Source organism: Cyanistes caeruleus, chromosome 2, assembly GCF_971803275.1.
Source record: "Cyanistes caeruleus chromosome 2, bCyaCae1.hap1.1, whole genome shotgun sequence".
NCBI lineage: Eukaryota > Metazoa > Chordata > Aves > Passeriformes > Paridae > Cyanistes > Cyanistes caeruleus.
Window position 1 is genome coordinate 19,178,472 of NC_141702.1, and position 23,522 is coordinate 19,201,993.

A 23,522-nucleotide genomic window follows, 5' to 3' on the forward strand; every position below is an offset into this window, starting at 1 on the left:
TTGGAGAACAAAATTAATCTATCTGATGCAATTTATTAGACAATATATTCTGTAAGTCAATTATTTACACAAAGTGCTAAAATTTTGCCCCAAATCTTTGCTAGGGACAAGCTAGACAGAAAACACACAAGAAAAAAACAGTATCATTATGATCAGCAGTGTGTTTCACTGATACTTCATACAGCTCTAATCCTGAAAACTTCAATAAGAAAGCATTTTAGTAACTTGCTCACTTGAAGCCTAACCCATTTTCCATGTTCTCTTATATTTGCACAGCTAATGCACTAGCAATTGCAAACAGTTTTTTATAACAACAGATGAACTATTTGAATGCTAATTATTCCTAGTTGAGATTAATTTGAGTTTATCATCACCAGGAAAAGGTAAACTTTCTTTACTAAATAAAATCATTGGAACCATTGGCAAACCTACCTTGTGAATTTTAAACAGAACCTCACAGAGGTTATATATTTTTTCAGCTCGTACCCAGTCTAGTGTGCTTACCTATAATAAAAAAAAAAATTATCAACATATTCTGTATTTGAAAATACTGTTCAGATAAAAAAAAACAAAAAAGGTTTCACTCATCATTATTCTACTGGATTCTTTAAATACAGACACATCACTACATTTAACATCCAGCATTTAGAAAAGACTGTCAAAAAGTATTAAATTTTTACAGACACAAGAATTAGAAGGTGTTAAATAATTTCATTTTTTCCTTTTCCCAGTATGATGGAAATCTCTTTCTAATCTCTACGGTTAGTTACATAAGCATTTTTATTTCTCAAGATGCTAACACAGAGATCTCAGTCTCAGAGTCATTCAGCTTCATGATTCAATATTAAAAAAATCTTACAATCAATAGACCAAGATGTATTCCTAAATTTAGTTTTGAGTTTAGATGCACTAAGGAGGCACTAACTCAATATTTAGTCTAAAAATAGAAAAGGACTTTGTGACTGAAATATTTAAAATCAAGAAGAATATCAACTGTGTGCTCAATAATATGAAAACACCTTTTTTTTTTCTTTTGATTTCATTACTTAATCCTGTTGACATAAAGAAAAACTTGTTTGTAAAACATCTTGTATATGTGGATGAAACTTAACAAGAAAAACTATGAAATTCAATAGCAGATTCTTTTTCTCTATGTTCACAGTAGAACATAATACACTTTTAAAAACATCTAGCATTTCTCCTGATGACTTGCATGGAGACATCAACATGTTCTGGTTCTTTTAAAATTCATTTTCAAGTTTAATTTTCAAGTCACTTTAAATTCTAAACTGAATTGTGATACATTGATTGTAATAATTTGATGAGAATGCAAACCACTACAACACGTACAGGCCTCTGATAGGATTTCTGTTGGTTATAAAATGTTACTTCAGAATCCTTTGGAGAAGTAATGTGAACTTGGTGTTAGTTTCTTTCTAATCTTAACAATCTGAATTAATTCTTAATAATCTAGCCTTCTCCCAGTTTCTCTTAGGCTTGGATTAATTTTTTGAGATTATTAAATTTAGATATTATGAACTACCTACTGAAGTGGGACTGAAGAGATCTGTAAGTTCTAGCGCCACATCTTTTCAGGCTATAGAGGGACTCTATAGGATTCTTCATTTCACAGTTTCTATATCTTAACAATCAAATGGCAAACATCACTTGAGTACAATAAATCCACTAGAATATGTAAAACAGGTTACACAGTTTGTTTTACGCTAAGCAAATTAAAGTTAAAAAAAAATTAAAGCTCATAACATTATATAGCTAATTTTAAAATTACATGATAAAAGCACGTAGCACTACTTAAACTTTTTCAAATTTAAATCTAATGTCAGCTGGTTTAGAAGTTTAAGGAAATTTTAGGTATTAACTTGTCCTCCCATTACTTTATAAAAGGTAGCAATTTTTAAAGACATGCCTTTCTATTTTTTAGGTTTTCATTTCTATTTTATTTCTTGTAAGTCCATTCAATATTTTATTTGAGTTCTGCAATTTAATTATTGTACAAATAACAAATTATGTAAGTTTTGAAACAGAGGACTTATAAAGCTAATTCATCAAGAAATATACATCTAACAGGCTCACAATAGAGTAAGTACTGCAGGTCTTTGCTTAATCTTATTTTCAGGGAAATATTTTGTACTTTGATGGTTGTTTTGAAAAGAAAAGAATTAAATAATACATGTTTTACCCCATTACTGTTGATCCTCCAAAGGGGTACTCATGCTTCTTACAAAATAAGGTTTAGAGTAGAATGGGGGTAGTTCATTATTTGGTCTTGAATTTCTCAAAGGGAAAAGATCTTTTCCATCTCATTTAACAACAGGAGAACCTCTTATTGCTGTAAGTGGCTAGACATAGAAGTATAAGCGTTGATTCATTTGCTGTTTTTGAAACTGAGTTTGGTGACATCGGCTGTGACCCGAAAGCTGTTGAGATATGAGTGGACTTTCATTTGCTCATACCATTTGTTTTGATTCCTGAAGATTAATTTGAACTGCTTGGGGTTTTTGCACTATTAATAATGGACGAAGGTGACACTGCTGTGCCATTAAATTCATTCTGAATACTTCAGACTTCTTCCCATTATTCCATACATCTCTTTGATCTTTTGATGCTGTGTAACCTCATATGACTTTTTCAGCATAGGCAGGCAGTGACAGTGACAACTGCTGGCACCTTCATAAGCCAAGGTTTTCTTTACCTGTGTATGTCAGAGAAAAGCTACCATACTTACAGAGTGAAACAGTCTGAATACCACTGTGTGCAAGGTGCTCAGAACATAAATGACATGTTGAGAGGAATTTTAAGGAGGCAAAATAAACATATTACAAAGGAATACTAGAATCTAAACAGACAGTTGACATTATTTATAGTTTTATCAGAACTATCACAGTACGTCTAAATTTAAAATGTTACTGTTATAGACTGTTTTACTTTTAAAAAACCCACAAATATCTTCCTAGTCAGGAGAAAAACTGGAAATAATCAGGGAAGTTCATGAAAATTGCAATATCCTTCATTTGATTCAAAGAATGTTCCAGTTTATTGCAGGTTATCCATCATCACACATGTAATAACTGGGTAATAAGTAACTAAGATAAATGAGATACTCAAGTATATTTCTTAGGCAATAAAATAGTTTTCTCATTATTTCCCCTTGGAATTGTTCCTGCAGGTATTCTATACATTGCAATTTCTTGGCATGACAGTATTATTATTTTTTCAAAGCATTTGACAAAACATTTCAAACAGCTGTATTCAGAATAGATGACTTAATAAGACATGCTTGAATTCATATGAATTTAGTTCAGACAGTTTCAGAAATAGTGTCAAAATGCATGAGAGTTTCAATTAGCATTCAGTAAGCTTATACTTTAATTCATGTTTGTCAGCTATATGAATTTATGACCAAGAGGAGCTGAAGGTTGTTATTTGTATTATCGGCAGACCAACTCCTTAGCTAACCCAGTGCAGTATCTATTGAATATTTGGTTCTGTAGACATTTAGCTACATTAATCCTTTAAGGAACATTGAAAAACTCAGACATTTGTAAAATCACAGGTAACACTGAGCTTATCAGAAAGATAATAAAACCAGAGTTACAAAAAATAGGAACCTGAAATTACAATTCTAAGTGTTTAATGAGGGGCTGAAATAGGTACATGGAGTTTCAAAAGTCCAAAGTGTTGCAGAAGTGCTTTTTACTTTAGCATGAGTTTCTGCAATTTCCTCATGGTTTAAAATTAAGCATTATAGTGGAGTTCTGAAAATAAAGAACACTGGTAAAATCTAGCTTTACACAGATCAGGTGATCTCAGCAGCAGTTCAAACTCATATTCCAAATATTCTTATCTTTAAATATGTGTGTTAATCATTGGCTTTTCTTAAAAAAGTTATGATTTGAAATAAAGAGAAAGCAATAAAATTAAACTAATTTTGACACATACATGCAGTAAACAATTAGCTTACGAAGTTACTCCCTAGAAGAGAACTCTGCAATTATAAAACAGGCATAAAAAACTTTCATGCCTGATCAGAGATCACCACTAGATAAAGAAATATGGGGTGAATGTAAAAGAGACTCATACTCCAAAACCCACTAAAATCAAATTAACATAACATTCTCTTAGACTTTCTCTGAACACAGAATCTGATTCTAGAAGTCTCCAGAGCCCCCCAAAATAATAAAAACATTTGAATAAATTTAAAGAGTAAAACGTAAGAGGGGAAAAAAGTAAAGTGTGTGTAGTATTTATTACTAGAATACAGCAAATGATGCATTATCTGAGAATTAAACAGAAGCATCCAATCTGCCTAGAAGTATTTAAAAGGTCTAAGGAGAAGATTAAATACTTCTAGGTAAAGAGCAATTAATTTCACTGGTCTCTTCACTCCTAAATGGAAAAAAAAAACCCCAAGAATAATTTTAAAAATTATTATGGAGTATAAAGAAGGAAAACAAGAAATCAAGGCCTGTTCCTGAGATAAACTATGATATGGCATCGTAAGAAGCCTAAAGATGCCCCAGACAGCTCAAACTGGGTGATACAAAATGCACACTAAAACACATCCTAGCAAATCCTGTACAGCAGAAATACAGCAAAAATGTGTAGAATTAGAAAGTTCACCAAAACTGTTCATGGTCAAGTCTAAGCCCTCCAACTTGTTCCCACCTTGCTCCTAATATGTTACATTGACATCAAGTGTAGTGTAAATTACCAGCAAAAATATTTAGAACTCACATGGCAGTATTAAAAACACTGCTTGTCTTAACTACATTGTGCTTCTCTATACTGTCAAATGTGGAACTATTTCTGTTACTTTCGCAATATTCTTCTATTTATTCTTTTCTTGAAATTGTAAACAGCACATGCATTGATTGTCTATCTGTCTTCATGTTAAATCACTTCAGTGCTATTTATTCAATCACATTCAAAAAGATAGTTTTGCAATTAAGGGTTACACAGGAAATATAAGGATATGGCTATTTGAAGACTAAAGCAAAAACCATAATGAGCTATAAGGAAAACACAAAAAAATTAAACAATAGAAATGTTTCCTACATCTAGCCCATATTCTATTAAAACATTAAATTATTTTCTGAGAATTTTCAAAGATATAAAAAATAGCTTTATTTTGAATGACAGTTTAGAATACTTTTCCCAAATTTCTTCTGGGATCTCAATTTAGAACTTTTCCAATATCTGAAAATTGACAGGAATTTTACAGATGCTTTTAGAATATAATACAATACTGCTTGTATATTAAAATTGACACAAGAATAATTTCTATTGTTTCAGTGTTGTTTTCTAGTTATGCAGTTTTCAGAAATGGGTCACACTTCCAATACAGCAGTCTGTAAATGAAACCTGTAAATTTCTTAAATGCAATCAGATAACCCACTTCAGGAATGCAAAAAAGACAATTCTCTGTTAAGCACACCATTCTTGATATTTACTTCTGTGGTGAGGCCTCAACATTTCTGGAATTACCATCTGAGATATTGTAGAAATAGTGTATAAATAGAATATTACTTGTCAGAGTGATTTCTTTCATAGTATAATATCCTAATTTTTTCCACAATTTTCTTTGTTTTTGCTCATATATGTTTTCAATTCTTCTGATTATCAGCAGCTGTATTTACATTCACATCATTTTTTACACACAATGAAACAGAAAAAGGGTGGAGATTTTACTACATCCTTTTACAAACAGTTGTAAAATTAAGGATAAGGATCCTAAAGTGAGCCATGGGGAAGGTGTCAACAAAAGCCAGGGCTGGAGGTGCCCTCAGGAGACTGAGGCTTTAGTGTGGCTTTAGTTTAGAAACTTATAATTGGGTGTTTAGTTTTTAGGGATTATTCCCCTGATGAAGGACATCTGGGGAATGTTAAAAGAGCAAGAAAACTGGTCAACAAGTTTTATGATTTATAGATTCTGCCGCACTTACTGGTGCATCATAGTATTGAGGGGACACAACACATGGATCAAAGGGATTCCCTTTGTTCATTTTTTGAAAGCTAAGCTTCCTACAAAAGAAAATTTAAAAGCATAATAGATTCTGTCAAGTAATTTATACTACCAATCATCCCCACTTGTCTGTTCTCACTCGAGTGCTGAAAATGGTAAATGAAGTAGTTTATCCCAAATTAGTATCATATATCATATAGATGAATAATTTTAATTTCTTAGAAACAGGTCTGAAGACAATAATGAAAATTTATTTAGGAAAATCATTCATATGATGTATTATTTATTTGTTTAATATTTCTGCATAATTTTCACGTTTTAATTGGACTGTAGTAATTTACTCAAATTTTAGTTCCTTGGCTTAACATATGAAACTCCCAATTTTTAGACAGGGAAATAACCTTGCTCTTCCCAGATGTGTTGTCTCATTTTAAAAAGAATACTGTTGGCCATTTTAGGATGTTTGAATTTAACTGGAATCATTGGATTAGTAATTTCAATCTTGAAAGGGGAAATTTTGCTTATTGCATTTCATTGAGGTTCATAAACAACTTTTGAAAAGTATGTATTTCACAAAGGTACTGCAAACAGTACACACTAAAGGATCAGATTTTCTTTATATCAGCAGACAAAACTGGGAGACTGAGCACCTTCTGAACAAAACTGTAAGCAAGTGGTATAACTGAAATTGCATTCTAAGTCCACATTTTATTCTTTTATGATTTGTTTAAGGCAAAGGTTTTCTGGAGAAAAAAAGAAAGGATTAAATATTAACATGTGGTAAGTACAGGTAACTTTTTTAAACAGTTTGGCATTCTACAGTTCATTTCCACTTCACCCTTCTAAATTAATTTTTAGAAAAATATTAGATAAGCCACCTGTTGTGAAACAGAATTCTTGTCATGAGGTATATAAATTATCAAAGCAAGACTTGTTCAAACTGTACACTTAGTACTTTGATCCCCTGCTTGTGTGAAAAACCCACAATTATCATCCAGTATTATGGATGGTTTATTTCATGATGTATCTTGTCTTTCAGAAAGCAGAGTAACTACCAATTCATTACATCTACAAAATACCTTAGAATAAATAAGGGAAGAAATATTAGGCCTAACCAACCAAAATAAAACCTGACCTTGACAACTTCAAAAAACAAAACATCCCATAAGGAATTCTTTACACTATTCAGATACAGCAAGGTTTTCAGAGGACCTTGAAAGAGGCTAAATATCTACAGTTTATTGAAATTCAGTGGCAACTGTGACTTTCACTTACATTGAAATCTCAGCTGAAAACTTCACTTGATAAAGGAAAAAAAACCCAGACATAACAAACAGGTTTCCATTTACAATGAAAATTACACAAAAATGTAATTTTTTTTTACCGGTGGAGTGCTGAAAATGTAGAAGGATGAACCCTTCAGGGCCAGAAACTTGAATTTGTAGAGCTGAGATGAATCAGTTCCTTCAAGTCTCTCATTTACCCATCCCATATGTATGACCTGTAAAAGAAAATAATTGAAAATTAAAGTTCTCTTTCTCAGTGGATCATAAGAGAGATTTTAGTAGAACAAGATGCATCATCTACTTTACATTTGCTTTCCAACCATTTCCATATTCTTGAAGTGCACAATGTCATACCAGTGTGTCAGAAGTCCTTGAAGAGACTTAAACTTATAGTACAGGTAGTCTGAATCTTATCTGAAATAATCCCTGTTTTAAAAGCCACCTATGCAGGTCAAAGCAGACTCTCATTTGAGCCCACAGAAAACTTACGTGTACTGAAGTAGTTCAGCAGTTTATAAAAATCATAATAGCTTATCTACAACAGTGCCAAAACTTGGACATACTGACATTTCAATTACACATACCTCTGAAGAAATACCTCAAAGCAAATCACTAGATTGATCTGAAATCAAACAGCTTTCATCATGCTCATATTTGTAACTGTTAACAAAGTCTTTGCAACACTTGTTGTCTTTCAGAGTTTATACCTTTTTTCATATACACTTTAACATATTTATGTATTCAAAGAATTAGATATCAAATTCAGTTGGTTACACAACATTAGCAGTGTTACAATGAATGTTACAATACAATTTATTTTCCAGATAAATTAATGCTAAGAAAAAATGAAATGAAGAAGTAATATTGCATGTTTCCCTTTTGAGGTAAATACAAATTTATAAAGGAATGCCATAAATAATAATGCCATAGTGTGGTAGCAGAATATCATGAATGTCTTTACTGAAAAATAACAAAGCAAAAAACATTCCAGGCTCCATTCTGCAGACATTAAGAGGAATATATTGCTCTTGAAACAGGTACTTAATTCTAGAGTGAATCACTAGTCTGAATTTACAAGTACTGCTGAGCAGCTTTCTCATTTTCAATGAAGGCTATACTTACAGACAGAAATGAGTTATATGGGAAAGAAATGCCAAAGCACTAGCTAATAGTATGGATGAGTGTTCATACCTATGAAAATGTCACAAATTGTTTTCTAATGTTGGTATTTAATATATCAATTATATCTTTTGTCAATAAATTTATCAATAAATGAAGAATAAATCAGTATGTTGAGGCAGACAATCCTTCTCCATACTGTTCTACTGAGCTCCAGCACTAAAAATTTAAGAAGAACTAAGAAACAGCAAAATAAATACAGTAGCCCTTCCAGGGGCTGATTTGCTATTCTGTAAATTGAATAACTCTCACCAAAACACTGTTTCTATAGTAGTCAGCAAAAGCATAGAAACAGGATGTTCAGACACTGTATTACTTTAAAAAAAAAAAAAAAAAAGATATTATTGTCAATAGTCTACTACAAAGATATTACATACTCAGTTAATCGGGGTCTTAATATCAAGTAACACAGATGAAAAGAATGATATCCAATATAATTTTAGGAGCTTTTACTTTCTTTCTACAAATCTTTCTTATTGACTGCTTTATTTAATGATCATTTAGACCTCAGAAATGGAGAAAGAATAATTATTTAGTTCAACAAAATCTGTATGGAACAAAAGCAAACAAGTGTTGGTACTCAGTAATAAGCTCTCAGTGGTTTACGGGGTTACTGAGATTTTAAACAGATTTTTATTGAAACCTGACATTTGAAGTTATCAGGAGTGCTCATAAGGCATTATACTACAAACTGTTCCTTCTCAGCACTGCTTTCACTACTGTTTGAAAATTACCCATACATCATTGATATATTAGTTTCTAACATGCTCTGATACACTTTCCAAAAGTCCCTGTAAGAAGAAAGAGCAATGGCACCCATTACAAGGAGATAAAACAAGTCACTAACAAAATGCAATCCAATCATAGCAGATAAATGAAAGTTCTTATTTGCACTTATTGTTTCCCTACAGCAATAAAGCAGCTAGATGTTGCAATAACTAGAACTTCAACACGTTAAATTTAATAAAGCACTCAGTACATGTTGTATATTGTACTTTTTGTTAAATACTTATGAAAAAGTAAATGATGCAAAACACTCAGGAGGGAATTGAAGTAAGAAAATCAAGTAGATCTCTATGTACAACACATCAGAACAGACAGATACACTTATGTAATTGAAGTGGGATAAGAATCTACAAGATCTTCCAGATTGACCTACAAGTTAAGAACCAGTGTCATACCAGAGGCAGAATGGAACTATAACTAATTAAGAAAGCAAAGAGAAGTACATCTTAAGGCACCTTAAAAAATAATTTTTGGGGGTCTTTTCCAAAACAAGTGGTAGATGGTAAATTTTGAAGTGAACAGCCATTGGGACAGGACTGGGAGGGGGGGCAAGCAGTCCTTACAGAGACACAAAGTTTAACTGAAAAAAAAAAGGAGATTGGAATGCTGTAAGTTTTAATGTATTACATTACTGGTTTCCATTGTACATCAGTTACTTTTAGCTATGTCTGAATGGCCACAATTCAAAACTAAATGTTCTAGAGATTAAAGTATAGAGGAATTCAGAAATTATGACACTCAGGTGTTTAATGTGCTTTAGTTCAACAATGAAATTTATAACTCCAAGCTGGCACAGTTTGAACACCACAAACAGCAACATATCCACACTATGCTGAAGGGAACTATGAAGACAGGTATGTATCTGAATTCATGTGTCCTCCTAGGCATTGTCTGCCTGGGCAAAATTTAGATTACAAGTCCTTTTGGGTAGCAATAATGATTTCTACTCTTTGTTCGCTTGTTTTAACAAGAAGGCTGGTAAATTCGACCTGATGTCTCTCACCTCTACTCATTACAGCCTTCTTGTTCAAGCTAGGATCCAAAGTAGAAAACTCTGTCTTGAAGACAGCTACCAGCAGTAAGTTGCTTTACTGGTTATACATTCTTATAGCAGATCAGGAACATTACTTATGCAGCAGGAACTAATCCAACTAAAGAAAAATGGGAAACTCACATCCTTCACAACTCACTTATTTGTTTGTTTGTTTATTTTTATTATAGGTCTGCTTTGTATTTTAGCAATTACAACAATATCAACAAGTGGCAAAATAAAGACAAAACCATTTCAAACTATAGTTGTTTATCTCATGGAGCATATTTACCTCACAGCACTGCATATTAGCTGACTAGAGGTTAAAACATTTAGTGTTTTTAAGTGATACTTCTTCTGTTATAGTAAGTTTTTTCAACTGACGATCTGAGGTGACAAAAAAAGTCTCTGAAGCAAATCAAGGCGATTTCATTAGGAAATGAAAAACTGTCATCCCATATAAATAAAGCAAAATAAATTACCAAAGAAGATCTCTATTCTATCTTTATTTGGTTTCTTTATGCTTAAAGAAATTTAGTCCTTCTCCCTTCCAACAAGTGTAAGCTGTAAAATTACAGTCTTCAAGAACCTAACTTTTCCAGACTATTAGAATAAAGTAATTTTATTGCTATATGTTGTATTTTTAAAAACATTTTTCTCTGTTTCGAGAAAAAAAAAAAAGAGGAAGAGAAAGGAAGAAAAAATGGTATTTCAAGAACAGGTACAGGGTTTCTTGTATGCTGTAGGATGAAGCCAGGCAAACATGTTGATGGCATGCCTGCACTAGCAGTTCTGCTATGAGGAACAATGAGAAAATCCTTCATATTTGACAAGTTTCTTATTTAGAATTATGATCTTATAATTATCAAACCACAGTAGAAAGAAGGCTTCTGAAAAACTTATTCAAGGGAACTGGATCCAGATCAGACCCCTTTAGCATTTCTGAAAATTTAATTTCATTTCATTTTTGAAGGTGAATCATGTATACCTAATATTGGATTATCCAACAAAATCTGTGCAACTGAAATCTGTACAAACAAGTATAATACTTTTTAAAAATATTTAAAGGTCAGAAGTTGTCAAAAGCCTTTCTGGAATAAAGACAGCAACCTCCTGTCACAGATCTACAGGATATACACAAGAGAAAATTAGATTTGTTATTGACAAATCCTTCAGGGCAATCATTTGTCATATTTCTGCTCCACACAGGTATTTTGTTTATTTATTTCAAATTTCTTTACAGGGATTGAAGTCAAATAGACTAGTCCCTAATTGTCCAACTTCTCCTTCTTTATTCAATTAGCAACCGTAATTTTTGCTCTTTCCTAATGTTTAGATATGCCATCTGGCAGACACAAAACCCCTGAAATAATCATGATAAAAGGTTGGCTCTGAAAAACATAAGAAACTATTCAGCAAACAAACCAAAAAAAACATTGCAAGTATTTTTAGTTGTGCAGAGAGAGAATGGTTTAATTTACATTCATAAAAAATAAAAATCAATCCAGTAGTAAGTATTTTTGGAAAATTGAGTCCCAAATCTAACCAAGAACCAAGTGCTTTCAAATCTCTAGAGTATTATAATAAATTATATCAAGCAAAATCAGAAGTTATGATGCTTAGATGCTGTGTGCTTCATCATTGACACAGGTTAAATAGACACTTAGAACCAGAGTTTCAGAAGTGCTACTTATTTAATGCCTTTCAAATTTGTGTAATCCCTGAATATTTCTTAAAATCTTGTAGTCTTTGACTTGGAGTAACTATCATGGCAAGTCTTGGTATACCTAGAACTTGGCAAACAATTTTCACAGACAGTCTGGGATTTCAGCTTTGGCGGAAAAAATTTCCAACAGGCAGTTCAAATGCAGACACCTTGCTTTGGTGGGAAAAAGGAATTTAAAAGTGTGGAAGTAGCTGGACCAATTAACTTCATGACCTGGTACTGTTTATTTGAATAGTATAAATAAATCAATAATAACTACAACTTCTACTACCTTGTCTAATACCTCTAACTTTGGGTCACAGACACAGCAAAAAAATCATAGAATCAGAGAACCACAGAATATTCTGAGTTGGAAGGGTTCCACAAGAATCCCCAAAGTCTAAATTACAGCCTTGCACAGGCCAAACATCATACTATGTTTGTTTGACATCTTTTGGCAAAGAGATCCATAAATAAAGCTGGTTTAGACCCAAGAACCAGTACCTCAGTACTTTCCCATATTCTTTATTTAAATGCATATCAAATTCATTATGTTCTGGAGATTCAGTTTGCAGTAAAAGCAGTCGGAGGCAATATCAAAAACAAAGAGGAAAGCAAGGTTTAACAAAATAATTTTTTACATTCTCAATAACCCTGAATTCTAGTTTGTTAATGGCCTGTGAAAACCAGAATTTGAATAAAACCTATCCACATCTAACCTCCTCCCTTAATGAAAGGTTAAGTTGGACTCTAAAAGCAATGAAGAAAACTCACCACAGGCAACACAGTAATGAAACTCTAAGGATCTATTTAATTCTTCAGGAAATATCCATGCTCAAAGAAAAATTTGCAGCTATCACCAGTTTTATTTCAAGGCAGTTCAAGTGACCTTCAATCTCTTAAGGTTATCCTTTCTCTAAATTTTAAACCAAATGCCTGAATAAGAACTATTCAGGTCTTTACAAGTATTACACAACTGTCACTAATAGGCTCCATTAATCTAGGGCAGAACTAGTCCTCTTCTGTTTTCAGTTTTCATTGACAAGTTTTATATGAAGCTTTTGTGATATATATACCCAAGAATTCACATTTTGATTGCTTTTAAAGCAAATTTTCACAAGACATATATAAAGTCTGAATTGTTCACAATTGGTCCTTTAATATTTTTATGTTTTCTAGTTTTGTTTACTTGATCTGCCCAAATTCATTATAAACTTTTTTTTTTTCTCACTTTTTGGCAGAGAACAATCCAATGTTTGTTGCTGTCCAAACTGTTTGGAGAACAATGCAATGTCTGTTGCTTCAAAATTTAAGCTGCACCTTAAATTTCCAACTTCTGAAATTAAGGTCCTAATTGTTCTCCTTTTTATACTTGGAATGGAAAAAGTGGGATAGATTTGTCCCACCTAACTTTAAGCACCTACTTTAGATGGTAGACTGGGACAAGTCAAGATAGTAAAAGTGGCTCCTCTAAAGGATGATTTAAAGCACTGCTACCAAGTTTCACATTTGAACAGCTCTCTGGAACAGAATAAGTTTCTGCACTGATTATTTAGGCAGTTTATGGAGACTAGCCTGTTTACTTAGGAAATCAAATTATGTATCTAGTGGTATCTACATAGTTATATGACTGTCCCCAAAATTTCTGAAAATCGAGGGAAAGTCCTTTTTTCAACCAAACTCATTATGTGTGCCCAAACTGGTAAGTAAAAGGTCTAAATAGTTACTAAAGTACTTGCAGTAGACAGCTCATACAACAAAAGGTATCCAAATCAAATATTCCAGATCAAATATTTTTTCCCCTGGCACTCATAGTCACGTGTTTTTCATATTGGTTTAATTAATAATTAAAAGCCATAGCAAAGAGAGTACTTAAATCACAGAATTCTAGAAAAGTTTGGGTTGGAAGGGAGCTTTAAATGTAATAGAGGTCAACCCCACTGCAAAAAGCAGGCACATCTTCAACTAGATTAGATTGCTCAGAGCTCCACTAACTTGACCTTGAATGTTTCCAGGGATGGGGCATGCACCACCTCTCTGGAAAACCTTTCCCAGTGTTTTACCACCCTTCATGTAAGAAAAACTTCATCTTTATGGCTAAATCAACACTCTTTCAGTTTAAAATCAGTACCTCTTGTCCTATCACAATATGCTCTGCTAAAAGTTTTTCCCAGTCATTCTTATAGGCCACCTTTAGATACTGAAAGGCTGCAATAAGGTCACCCTGGACCTTATTCTCCAGGTTGAACAGCCACAGCTTCCCCAGTCTCTCCTCAGAGGTGTTCCATCCTTCTGACTGTCTTTGAGGCCCTTCTCTGGATCTGTTAGAGTTGGTCCATTTCCTTCCTATTTTAGGAGCCCCAGGGCTGGATGCAGTGAGGTCTTACAAGAACAGAGTAGAGAGGCAGAATCATTTGACCTGCCCTGCTGGCCACTCTACTTTTGATGCAGCCCAGGACACGGCTGGCTTTCTGTTCCCCAAGTCCTTCCTGTCCTTCAAGTGCTTTATCACAACTTCTAGGGGGATCTCTCCCATGATTTTCCCAGGAACATGGATGAGGCTCACAGGTTGGTACATACTGGGTTCCTCCGTTCTAGCCGTTTTAAAAACGGGTGCAATGTTTCCTTTCTACCTTTCTACTTCTCACCAGGGGCTTCCCCTGACTTCTGTGACTTTCCAAACATCATGGAGAGTGGCTTGGCAACTACATCAGCCAATTATCTCAGGACTTTAGGATGCATTTCAACAGGTCCCATAGACTTAAGCATGTTCAGGTTCCTGAAGCGGTCACAAATCTGATCTTTACTTACAGTGGGAGGGACTTTGCTTTCCCATCACCAATCTTGCAGTCAGTCAATTTTAAAACCAGTTAGTTTTAAAACTGACTAGACGTGTATATGCAAGCTCTACAAATTTTCCAACAATGTAATCAAACAAATTTAAAAAATTGGATAATATAATGGAAATCTTACCTGGTCAGAGGGAGAACAGCATTTATTTGCCATTTTCATCTATGAAAGAGAGATGGAAGAACACATAGAGCTATTAGTATGCTGAAGAGTTTCTGTGATGCAATTAACACTGATTGACTTAGTTATTGAGTAATATATTAATACTTCCATATTATATTTGTAAGAAATTTTATCATTCAGTGCCTAAATACTATTTTTATTATTATAGTAAATTTGCAAAACCAAGGACTTGAAAGACAAAAGCCTTTTATCAGAGTTTGCCTTAAATACCTCATAGAGATTTGCATTTAAGAATTTTACTTTGCCAGTCTGAGTGAAAATACCATACTGTACTGTAGACATCTCACTTAGGTCTCAGTTAAACAATTGCTTAAGCAGATTCTTAAATGAGGTCTGTAATTAAGCTCCTGTGAAATGATGACCATGGAGTATAAGATGTATTTAAAGCTGAAATGAAATTGAATGGGCTTTCCTCTTAGTTTACTTTTCAAGACAAAGTTTTTCCTCTTTGTTTAGATAGAGTTTCAATCATTTTGACTTTTCTCTGGCAGTCATAGTTTGGACAGATAAGTGGTGGACAAATACTGACATATATAGTACACAAATACTTCTTTAAAGTGTAACATTTTCTAAAGTGTGATTTTATTAAGTACAGGTAAGAATTTAGAAAGAAATATATTAGCATGGAAAACCACATTCACTACATGCTAGGAGTAAGCTGAAAACTATCCTAGAGCTGATGAATACTTCCAAAGGACCATGCTGTCAAAAAGCCCGTTTTATTAGAAACAAAAGGCTTGTGGTGGAAGAGCAAAATCCTACACCTATGCACAGGGAAAACCACAATTGCCACTGGAAACGAGCAAAAGAAATCCAGGGTTATTGCTTGTAAGATCAAATCTGTGGATGTAACTCAGTTAATATGGTGATGCCATTGACTGTTGTGGTGGGTTGACTCTGCCAGCTGAGCACCCGCACAGGTGCTTACTCCATCCTCCCTACCAGCAGGAAGGGTGAGAGAATAGGAAAAGCAAGAAAACTTCTGAGTCAAGATAAACAGAGCTTAAGCGAAAGAAACAAGAAAAATTCAAATTATATAAATTCAATTACTCTCTGCCTCTGTGGTGGATTTGCACTAATTGACATTTGGTGAGGAGGGAAGAAGCCACCCACAAAAATGATTTTTCTGGGAGGGGCTGCTAAGAGCTTCTTCTGCCAAAAACCAATAGTTGGCTAGCTCTGAGAACTGACAACCTACTGAATGATTTAGAAGCTGTGTCCACCTCTGTGAGATTCACATTTTAAAGATGGGCAAGCCTGGGAAACCTCTCTTGGCTTCCAGCTTTTGAAGAGGGCACTGGTTGGATCAGCCCCATGCGGCCCAGACAAGATTTTCAGCCCCCTGAGGGGTGGTGAGTGGGCTGCTGAGCCCCTCACTGGGGAGTCCACCAGGTCCCGTCCCACCGGGTGGCTGGGCTCATTTCCCAGCGGGGCCAGGCCCCTTCCCGGCAGAGCCCTCAGGTCTTTTCTCCAGCAGCACTGCTAGCCCATGCCACCCAGGGCTATATTTGCGCCGGGAACAGCCATGTATGTGGCCAGGACCAATGCCAGGAGTGGCCCTGTGGTCAGCACTGGGGATGACCCTGAGGCCAGGAGCGGCCAGGGGCCAGGAGTGGCCACTGCCATCTCGTACTGGGAGCAGCCACATGGCTGGGACTGCGCGGCTGAAATCAACGCAACCAGGCCAGTGGCACGTGGCCGTGGCTGCTTCGGCATGGCTCCCAATGAACTTTGTTTGTTTAGCTGCTTTTAGCCAGCCATGCTGCGGACAGAAGGACAAAAATGGCAGCAGCAGCTTTTCTTGTTTTTGGTGCTCCACATAAAGAACAGCGCTGAGTGGATCTGGCAGCCGGAATGGCTCGCAGGGTGTCGGCAGAGACTGCGTGACCAGCAGCAACAGGCGCAGCAAGTGATCTCCCTGAGGCATAGCCTGGATGAGATCAACCTTTCAGCGCTGCAGAACTGTATAAAAACTGTTTTGATTGATAAAGCTTGAGAACAAATGAACCTACAAACACCAATTCTCTCCCAAATCAGGAAAAGGAAAGGGTGAAGACACATAAGGAAAACAACATGGGACACTGAGGTCAGTAAAGGAGTCAAATTCTAGTTAGGAGAGGATTGAGGAGATGCCTTGGTCTTGGGCTGAAATTCTCTTTGTAAGGCTCTGGTGAAGATATATTTTTGACATATCACACTTCTTTTTTTCCCTGTAATTCATTAAAGACATGGGGGGGATGCAGCATTCACCTGCAGCCCATGAGGAAAGGGCACTTGTGCTGGAGTATGTGCATGCTAAAAAGCTGTAATCTAATGAGAAGCTTGAACAGAGAGAGAAGAGAAACTCTGCCCCAGGGATAAGAAGAAGATAGAAGAAGAAGATTCCAAAGATAAAAGAAGAGAACTTTTGGGTTTTTTTATCTTAGAACAGCTCATCCTTAATACCCCATAGCTGACATGGCCCATGAAAGCAGCTTTGGGAAAGCTGCAAGGCTTAGGAGGAACTTTTACACTGTGAACAGATTTTCCTTTCCTGAGCGGCTGATTTGCTGTGACACTGAAGCCACAAGAGAAGCGTTTCTTGTGGAGAAGTCTCCATGGCATGGTGAGAGAAACTCCTCTCCCTACAAGAACTGATGAAAGACTATCGTAGAGGTGGAAACTGATTGAAAATCCCAGGTTTTGTCTCTACATTGTCAGAGGGAAGGAAAGGAGATTATGGGAAGGGGAGAAGTGTTCAGAAGGTTCTATTCTGATTTTTATTATTATTTTAGTTCTGTTAATAAAGTTTTCTCTATACCTTTTAAACTTTGAGCCTGCTTTACCCTCCTAATTCATATCTCACAGCAAGAAATGAGTACATACTTCTAGTAGGTGCACTGGAGATTTTAGCCAGCACTAAACCCACCACATTATTTGGTGCGTTGGCTGGGAAACTCAAATTGGCGAACCTGAACCACTACAGACTCCCACAAGCAGGCTCCAAGCAACTTAGAAGACAAACCCACATCTCCTTTCTCCACTATGTAATTTCAATTGTGGAGCACAGTGGTGTGGAATATTTCTTTGCTCACTTCCGGTCAGATGTCCCATTCGTATCCCTTCCTAATTCCTTGTTCCATCCTTTGCTGAGGGAGGTGGGGTGTGTCAGAGTGAGAAAATGTCAAAGCATTCACCCTGTGTAAGTGCTGTTCAGCACCAATCAAAACATTGGTGTTTTACTAATGCTGTTTTAGCCACAATTACAAAACACAGCACCTGATGCTAAAAAGAAAGCTACCCCTACCCCAGCCAGACCCAGTAGACCTGTATGGGCCAAAAGACTTCATGTTAATGACTTCATGGTAATGACACAGGCCTCAGGATGTGTCAGGATTTATACACACACATACATACACACACTTGCACCTAATTACAAGCCACTGTTCTCTACAGAGTGAAGTATCTATGATCATAAACAAAATAACCTTAGGACAAAAGGCAATGTGGTAGAGTAGGATGACAACAGGAATCTTGACTGTATGGACAAAGGGTGATAGCAATGCTCAGGGCTGAAGTAAGTCCTAACCCATCATGGGCCATCAGGGTTTCTTCTTCCTCATATGCTCATTTTTACAGCCCTTTGGAACGAACTGTGCTGTTAAATGGTGCAGGTGTGCTGGGGGGTCAGACAGCTGGGAATAACTAAAGGTCTGAGGTAGAGGTGACCAAGCTGCTGGGGGCCTGGGGCATCTGCCAGGCCTGTCTGTCACCCTGGACTGTGGGTTGGGAGATCCTGCCAGGCTCTCGCAGTGGCCCTGCCAGCTCCCTGCCACCCTAGAGGAGGAGAAGGTCATCACAACAGCTGCAGGTCACAGGCTGCAGGTGTTGGCACCCACAGCTTAGCACAGGCAGGGAACAATGATGAGGATGGAACTGAAATTCAGCTGCTGAGCAGACAGAGGGGTACCAGCAAGGCTCCTGGCAGGTCATGCACAATGGTGTGCCTTTGTCAGCCTGGCACAACTGCAGGGCTTCACTGTGCTGGGGATGGCCTGGAGGTGACTGAGCTTCTTGGTGCCCACAGGACCCCATCAGTAAAAACAAGCTGGAACTCAAGAACCTCACTCTGTAACTTGGTTAAAACAAATTGCTGACATGCCCAGTGTTGCAGAAGGAAGCAGTCACCAGTCCAATTTGCTGGTGGGTTTAATCCTGCTAGAGCAGTTGTGCAGGACATAATGAAATGACACCTGGAATACTTCAATGTCAGTAGAAATGCTGATACACCCTGCCCATCATCAGATCCAACCTTTCTCCTGTGCCTCAGACACAAATACATACACAAAGTAACTATACAAAAGCCATGTTATATGCACAGAAAATATCCAAAGTCAAGTATCAAGTATCCAAAACCATACTTAACCAGAAGATTATAGCACAAACCAGAGCAAGTAAATGGGTTCAGATGTGCCTGGAAAAAAGTGTGTCAGACTGGCCATGCAGGTTTCCTGCACCAAGTGAGTAGTATATTGTGAAGAGCATCCTCATCACCAGCTCAGTTTTCCATTGGTAAGGATAACAGGGAAGAATGCTTTGGACTCAGCAGCTGTTCACTGCACAGACAATACATTCCCTGTTCAAAGCAGGATGTCTGCAGCCCTGATGTAGCAGTGGGGAGAGGAAAAGATCTGCTTCTATAGCATATTATATCTATATCCCAGTGTCATGGGGCTGAGAAGTATGAACTCTTCACTTCACCTGGCACCACATGTGCCCTTCACATGTCTCCACAGCTGGTGAAGACAGACACAACGCAAATGTGCTAAATTTACCTTGCTGACAGCACATGAGCAATACTCAGTACTGCAGTGTAGAAATACAAGCTGGACACAGCGGGGGAGCTAAAACAGAAAACCTGGGTCTGCAAAGACTGCAGGCAACCTGGAAAGGAACTATTAAGAAAATTGCAATTCCTATACTCTGTTCTAAATGGATGCATATTGGGCAGGAACTGAAATGTTTCACAACCACTTACTTAAATCTAAATACCTCCCAGGTTGGGATTTATCTCACATATAATATACCTTTATACTCTTTCAAGAAAACAGTGCAAGTGAAGAATCTTGACAGGAACCTATTTTTCTCCTAGCTATATTAGTATCCTATGTGACTGCTTGGCTGAGTTTAGGGGATGTGGATCTTATCCCTACTGACTTCCCTTTGCAACTTCTACAGTTTGAACTGTGGTACTTGGTACTTTCAACTGAAAATTTTGCATTTAAAACAACAAAAAGAAACAGTGAAAAAATAGTGTATGTTCTGATTCTGGGAATAAAATTGTTTGTATAATCACTGAGGCAGTCAAATTTGTATACTGCTTCTTACACACAAGAACTTCACTTCCATCCACATGTACCCCACATTCTGCTGCTGTGTAAAAGCAAGTCTGTCTCAGTCTTCTTTCTTTTCCTTTTTTTAATGTATGTTTAAAGCTTATATTTCATAAGTCTCTTCCTGTTACAACAGAAATTTCACACAACTGCAGTACAGAGTATCACTCAGATATGTGTTTACATGAAGAAATAAAAAAGGTTTACAGACTATGACATATACAATTAAAAAAGCTGTCATGGGCATAAATGTGATCTGGATTAATAACCCTACTTTAATACCAAATTTTAAGTTTCTACCATCCTCCAATAAAACAGCTGCAATGATTTATAAAAATCATAAATAATATTTAAAGTAGAACAAGTGCATCATAACTTGTTCTATGATCTACTTATGACCTACTAATTTATTTGCTATTTTTTTAAAAGAAAGTAACACCATTAGATTATATTCGGAAAAAGCTACAAAACCTTGAGAAAATTTTAAATATAAGAAAATCTCTGTAATGTAAATGAACTGACAGCATTACCTTTAGGTGCTTCTACTGATTATGACTAAAGTTATGTTCAGTGCTAGATTTCAAAGAAAATAATTACGATCCATGAGAAAACCTGCATATATATAATAGCTGTCAATTCGAATGGTGGAAAACAGAGAGAAAAATATAAATTATCCCAAAGACCTTCTCCTAAAAAATCACAGCCATTACAGCATTGTCACCTCAGCCTACAAATAAACCTTTAGCTCAAGAATTAAGCACAAGAGCAGTAAGAAGCACATACAGATTAACTTGTTTCCTGTGCTTCTTGTTTCATCATGCAAGACTCACTGCCAGTTTCTGTTACCCTTTTTCCTCCAGTTTCTTCAACTTTTCCCTTCTGCAAGAAAAGAGGTGTATGAAGAAATAAATTTGAGGTGCTGATTCACCTGTATTTATTTCTGCCAAAGGTAAATGCAAAAAGCTTTGAAAACATTGAAAATGAGGACTGAATCACAAAGGTAGGGTAGTTTCATGCTGGTAGAAAAATATGTGAAAAAACAGAATACGAACAGAGAGATGAATCATTTGGGGCAAGGGTCCTCAGAAATAAAAGTGAATGCATCTTGCTTGTAAAGCTGACTGTAACTACGAGATTCTCTGAGCTAAGCATGTAAAACATGTATCAGCAATGAGGGCTGAAAAGACACCCTTACATTTTTCTCCACATTGCAGCATTCCCTGTGCTCCTCTGTCATCTAAGAACTAAGCCCAGGATGGTACCAGAATTGTTATCTCTCATCTACCAAGCAACACTAAATATGCCAACATACAGGGGCAGCACTCCTATGCAGTGACAACTTCCCACTTCTCCACTGTTGAAAGATAGCTCCTCCTCTACACTTCATCCACAGAGAGCTTGCCTTTGTACAGAAGTTAGATGTTTCAGTACTTCAAAAGAGTAGTCTGACATTAGCAGAAGTGTCACATTGTGGCAGAGCTATTTTTGCACTACCTACACTGGGACTGTCTCCTGGCACCAGCAGATCTGACGAAGAGCTGCTGAACATGACTGAATTTGGGTAAAATAAAAAAAAAAGAAGTCTATTAGGGTAAAGTGATACAGGAAAGATTGGGTGCCCTGTACGAAAACAATTAATCTGTATAAGGAACTCTTTAAGAATTAAAATTCTGAAAGAAATTATTAAAATGTAATCCAAATATGTAGGACAAAAAATGCATGTAAGACTAACACAAATAGGTCCAGTTTAAGTTAGAATGACTAAGGTGTGAGAAAAGTTGCTAAAGTAATGAAACAAGCACCACCAAACTAAAATATAAAAATGCATGGAAGTAAAACATGAATAATGGTTAAAATAATTGCTTAAAAACCCAGTAATAGTTCAGGTAAGGATGCTGATATTATGCCAAGAGTGTTAGCAAAAAAGTTCATTGTGATCATGTATCTAGTAATTAATTTCCATACTGAGATGATGGCATGGGACAGAATAAGAAATCAATATTTTAACTATTTTGAGAAGCAACTGAACTTTGAGTCAGAAAGTACTCATGGAAATAAACCATAACCAGATAAGGAACTCTCTGAAACAATTTCTGAGTGAGTAGTGATTTTCTCTCTAGAGAATGGGGAGATGCTCTGCAGAAGTGGAGAAGTGCAGAAACAGTAAGAAGCTCTGAAGGAATTACATATTCATTTCCTAATGTCAGTGTCAGAGGTATGATAAGAAAATAATCACTTTTTGAAATTATAAAACCATAGTAATAAAAAGGATTCCAAATGGACTTCCAAGAAGCCTAATTGAAAGGCCCTGTTCTAAGCACACGGATGTCCTAAGCATGGATGATGGTCTGTGTTTTTTGGTTGCCCAGAATCACAGAGTTGTCCAGCCTTCTGCTATACTTCAGCCTCTCAATCCTCACCTTAAAAGTAGTTTGCAACAAAAGCAATTCTCACTGACTCCATCTCCCCTTTTGATGATCAATAATTAAATAAATGCTCTGGTCAGACCTTTCCAGTTGTACCACAGGCTGCACGCCTGACAAAATCTCTAAAGCTACTGTGTAAGCAAAAATGTTAACATGCTTCTTACATGAGCTGCATAGAGTTTACTTTGTAACTCACTAAGAACACAAAACACGGACATTCATCATGACTTGGTTCTCAAGCCCTTCCTGGGAACAGCCAGTTACAGGAACACCAGGTGGACTATTTTGTTGACAGAATTCACTATTAATAGATAATGGAGAAGACTAAGTACTCAGTTTATAATAAAATATTGCTGCCAACAGGTTGCAGCACAATGAAGATACTGTATCAGGACACACAGTTACTGCACACAGTCCTTTAAAAAAACAGACTAGCACCCTATGACTAACAAAAGCTGCCTGCATTTATTTTTATTCTTATTCACTTATATCCTTGGAGTGGCTTTTATTCAGTTAATTTCTCTAGAAAGAAAAAAAAAAAAAAGCTTAGCAACTATGAATTGGAATTGCTCTAGAAATATTACCATACACTTTCTTAGAATTATCAAATAATAATACCCTGTACATTATGTGAGTCGCCAACTAGTATTTAAAAAGAGTGCATCATAAGAAAAATGTCTTTTGACAGAGATTGCTTAAGCAATTGAATATTTTAGAAAAAT

At 36.0% G+C, this 23,522-nt stretch overlaps 1 protein-coding gene across 5 annotated transcripts in view; it reads right to left on the reverse strand.

The window, feature by feature from the left end:
- Positions 1–23,522, reverse strand: part of SNTG2 (syntrophin gamma 2) — a 221,209-nt gene that overhangs the window by 32,373 nt on the left and 165,314 nt on the right. For all 5 annotated transcript variants that reach the window (XM_086875954.1, XM_086875955.1, XM_086875957.1 and 2 more), the window contains 3 exons: positions 14,943–14,981; positions 7,368–7,484; positions 433–504 (listed from right to left, as the gene is read on the reverse strand). In XM_086875954.1, coding sequence (XP_086732080.1) covers positions 433–504; positions 7,368–7,484; positions 14,943–14,981 — 228 coding nt within the window. The remainder of the gene's footprint in view (positions 1–432; positions 505–7,367; positions 7,485–14,942; positions 14,982–23,522) is intronic.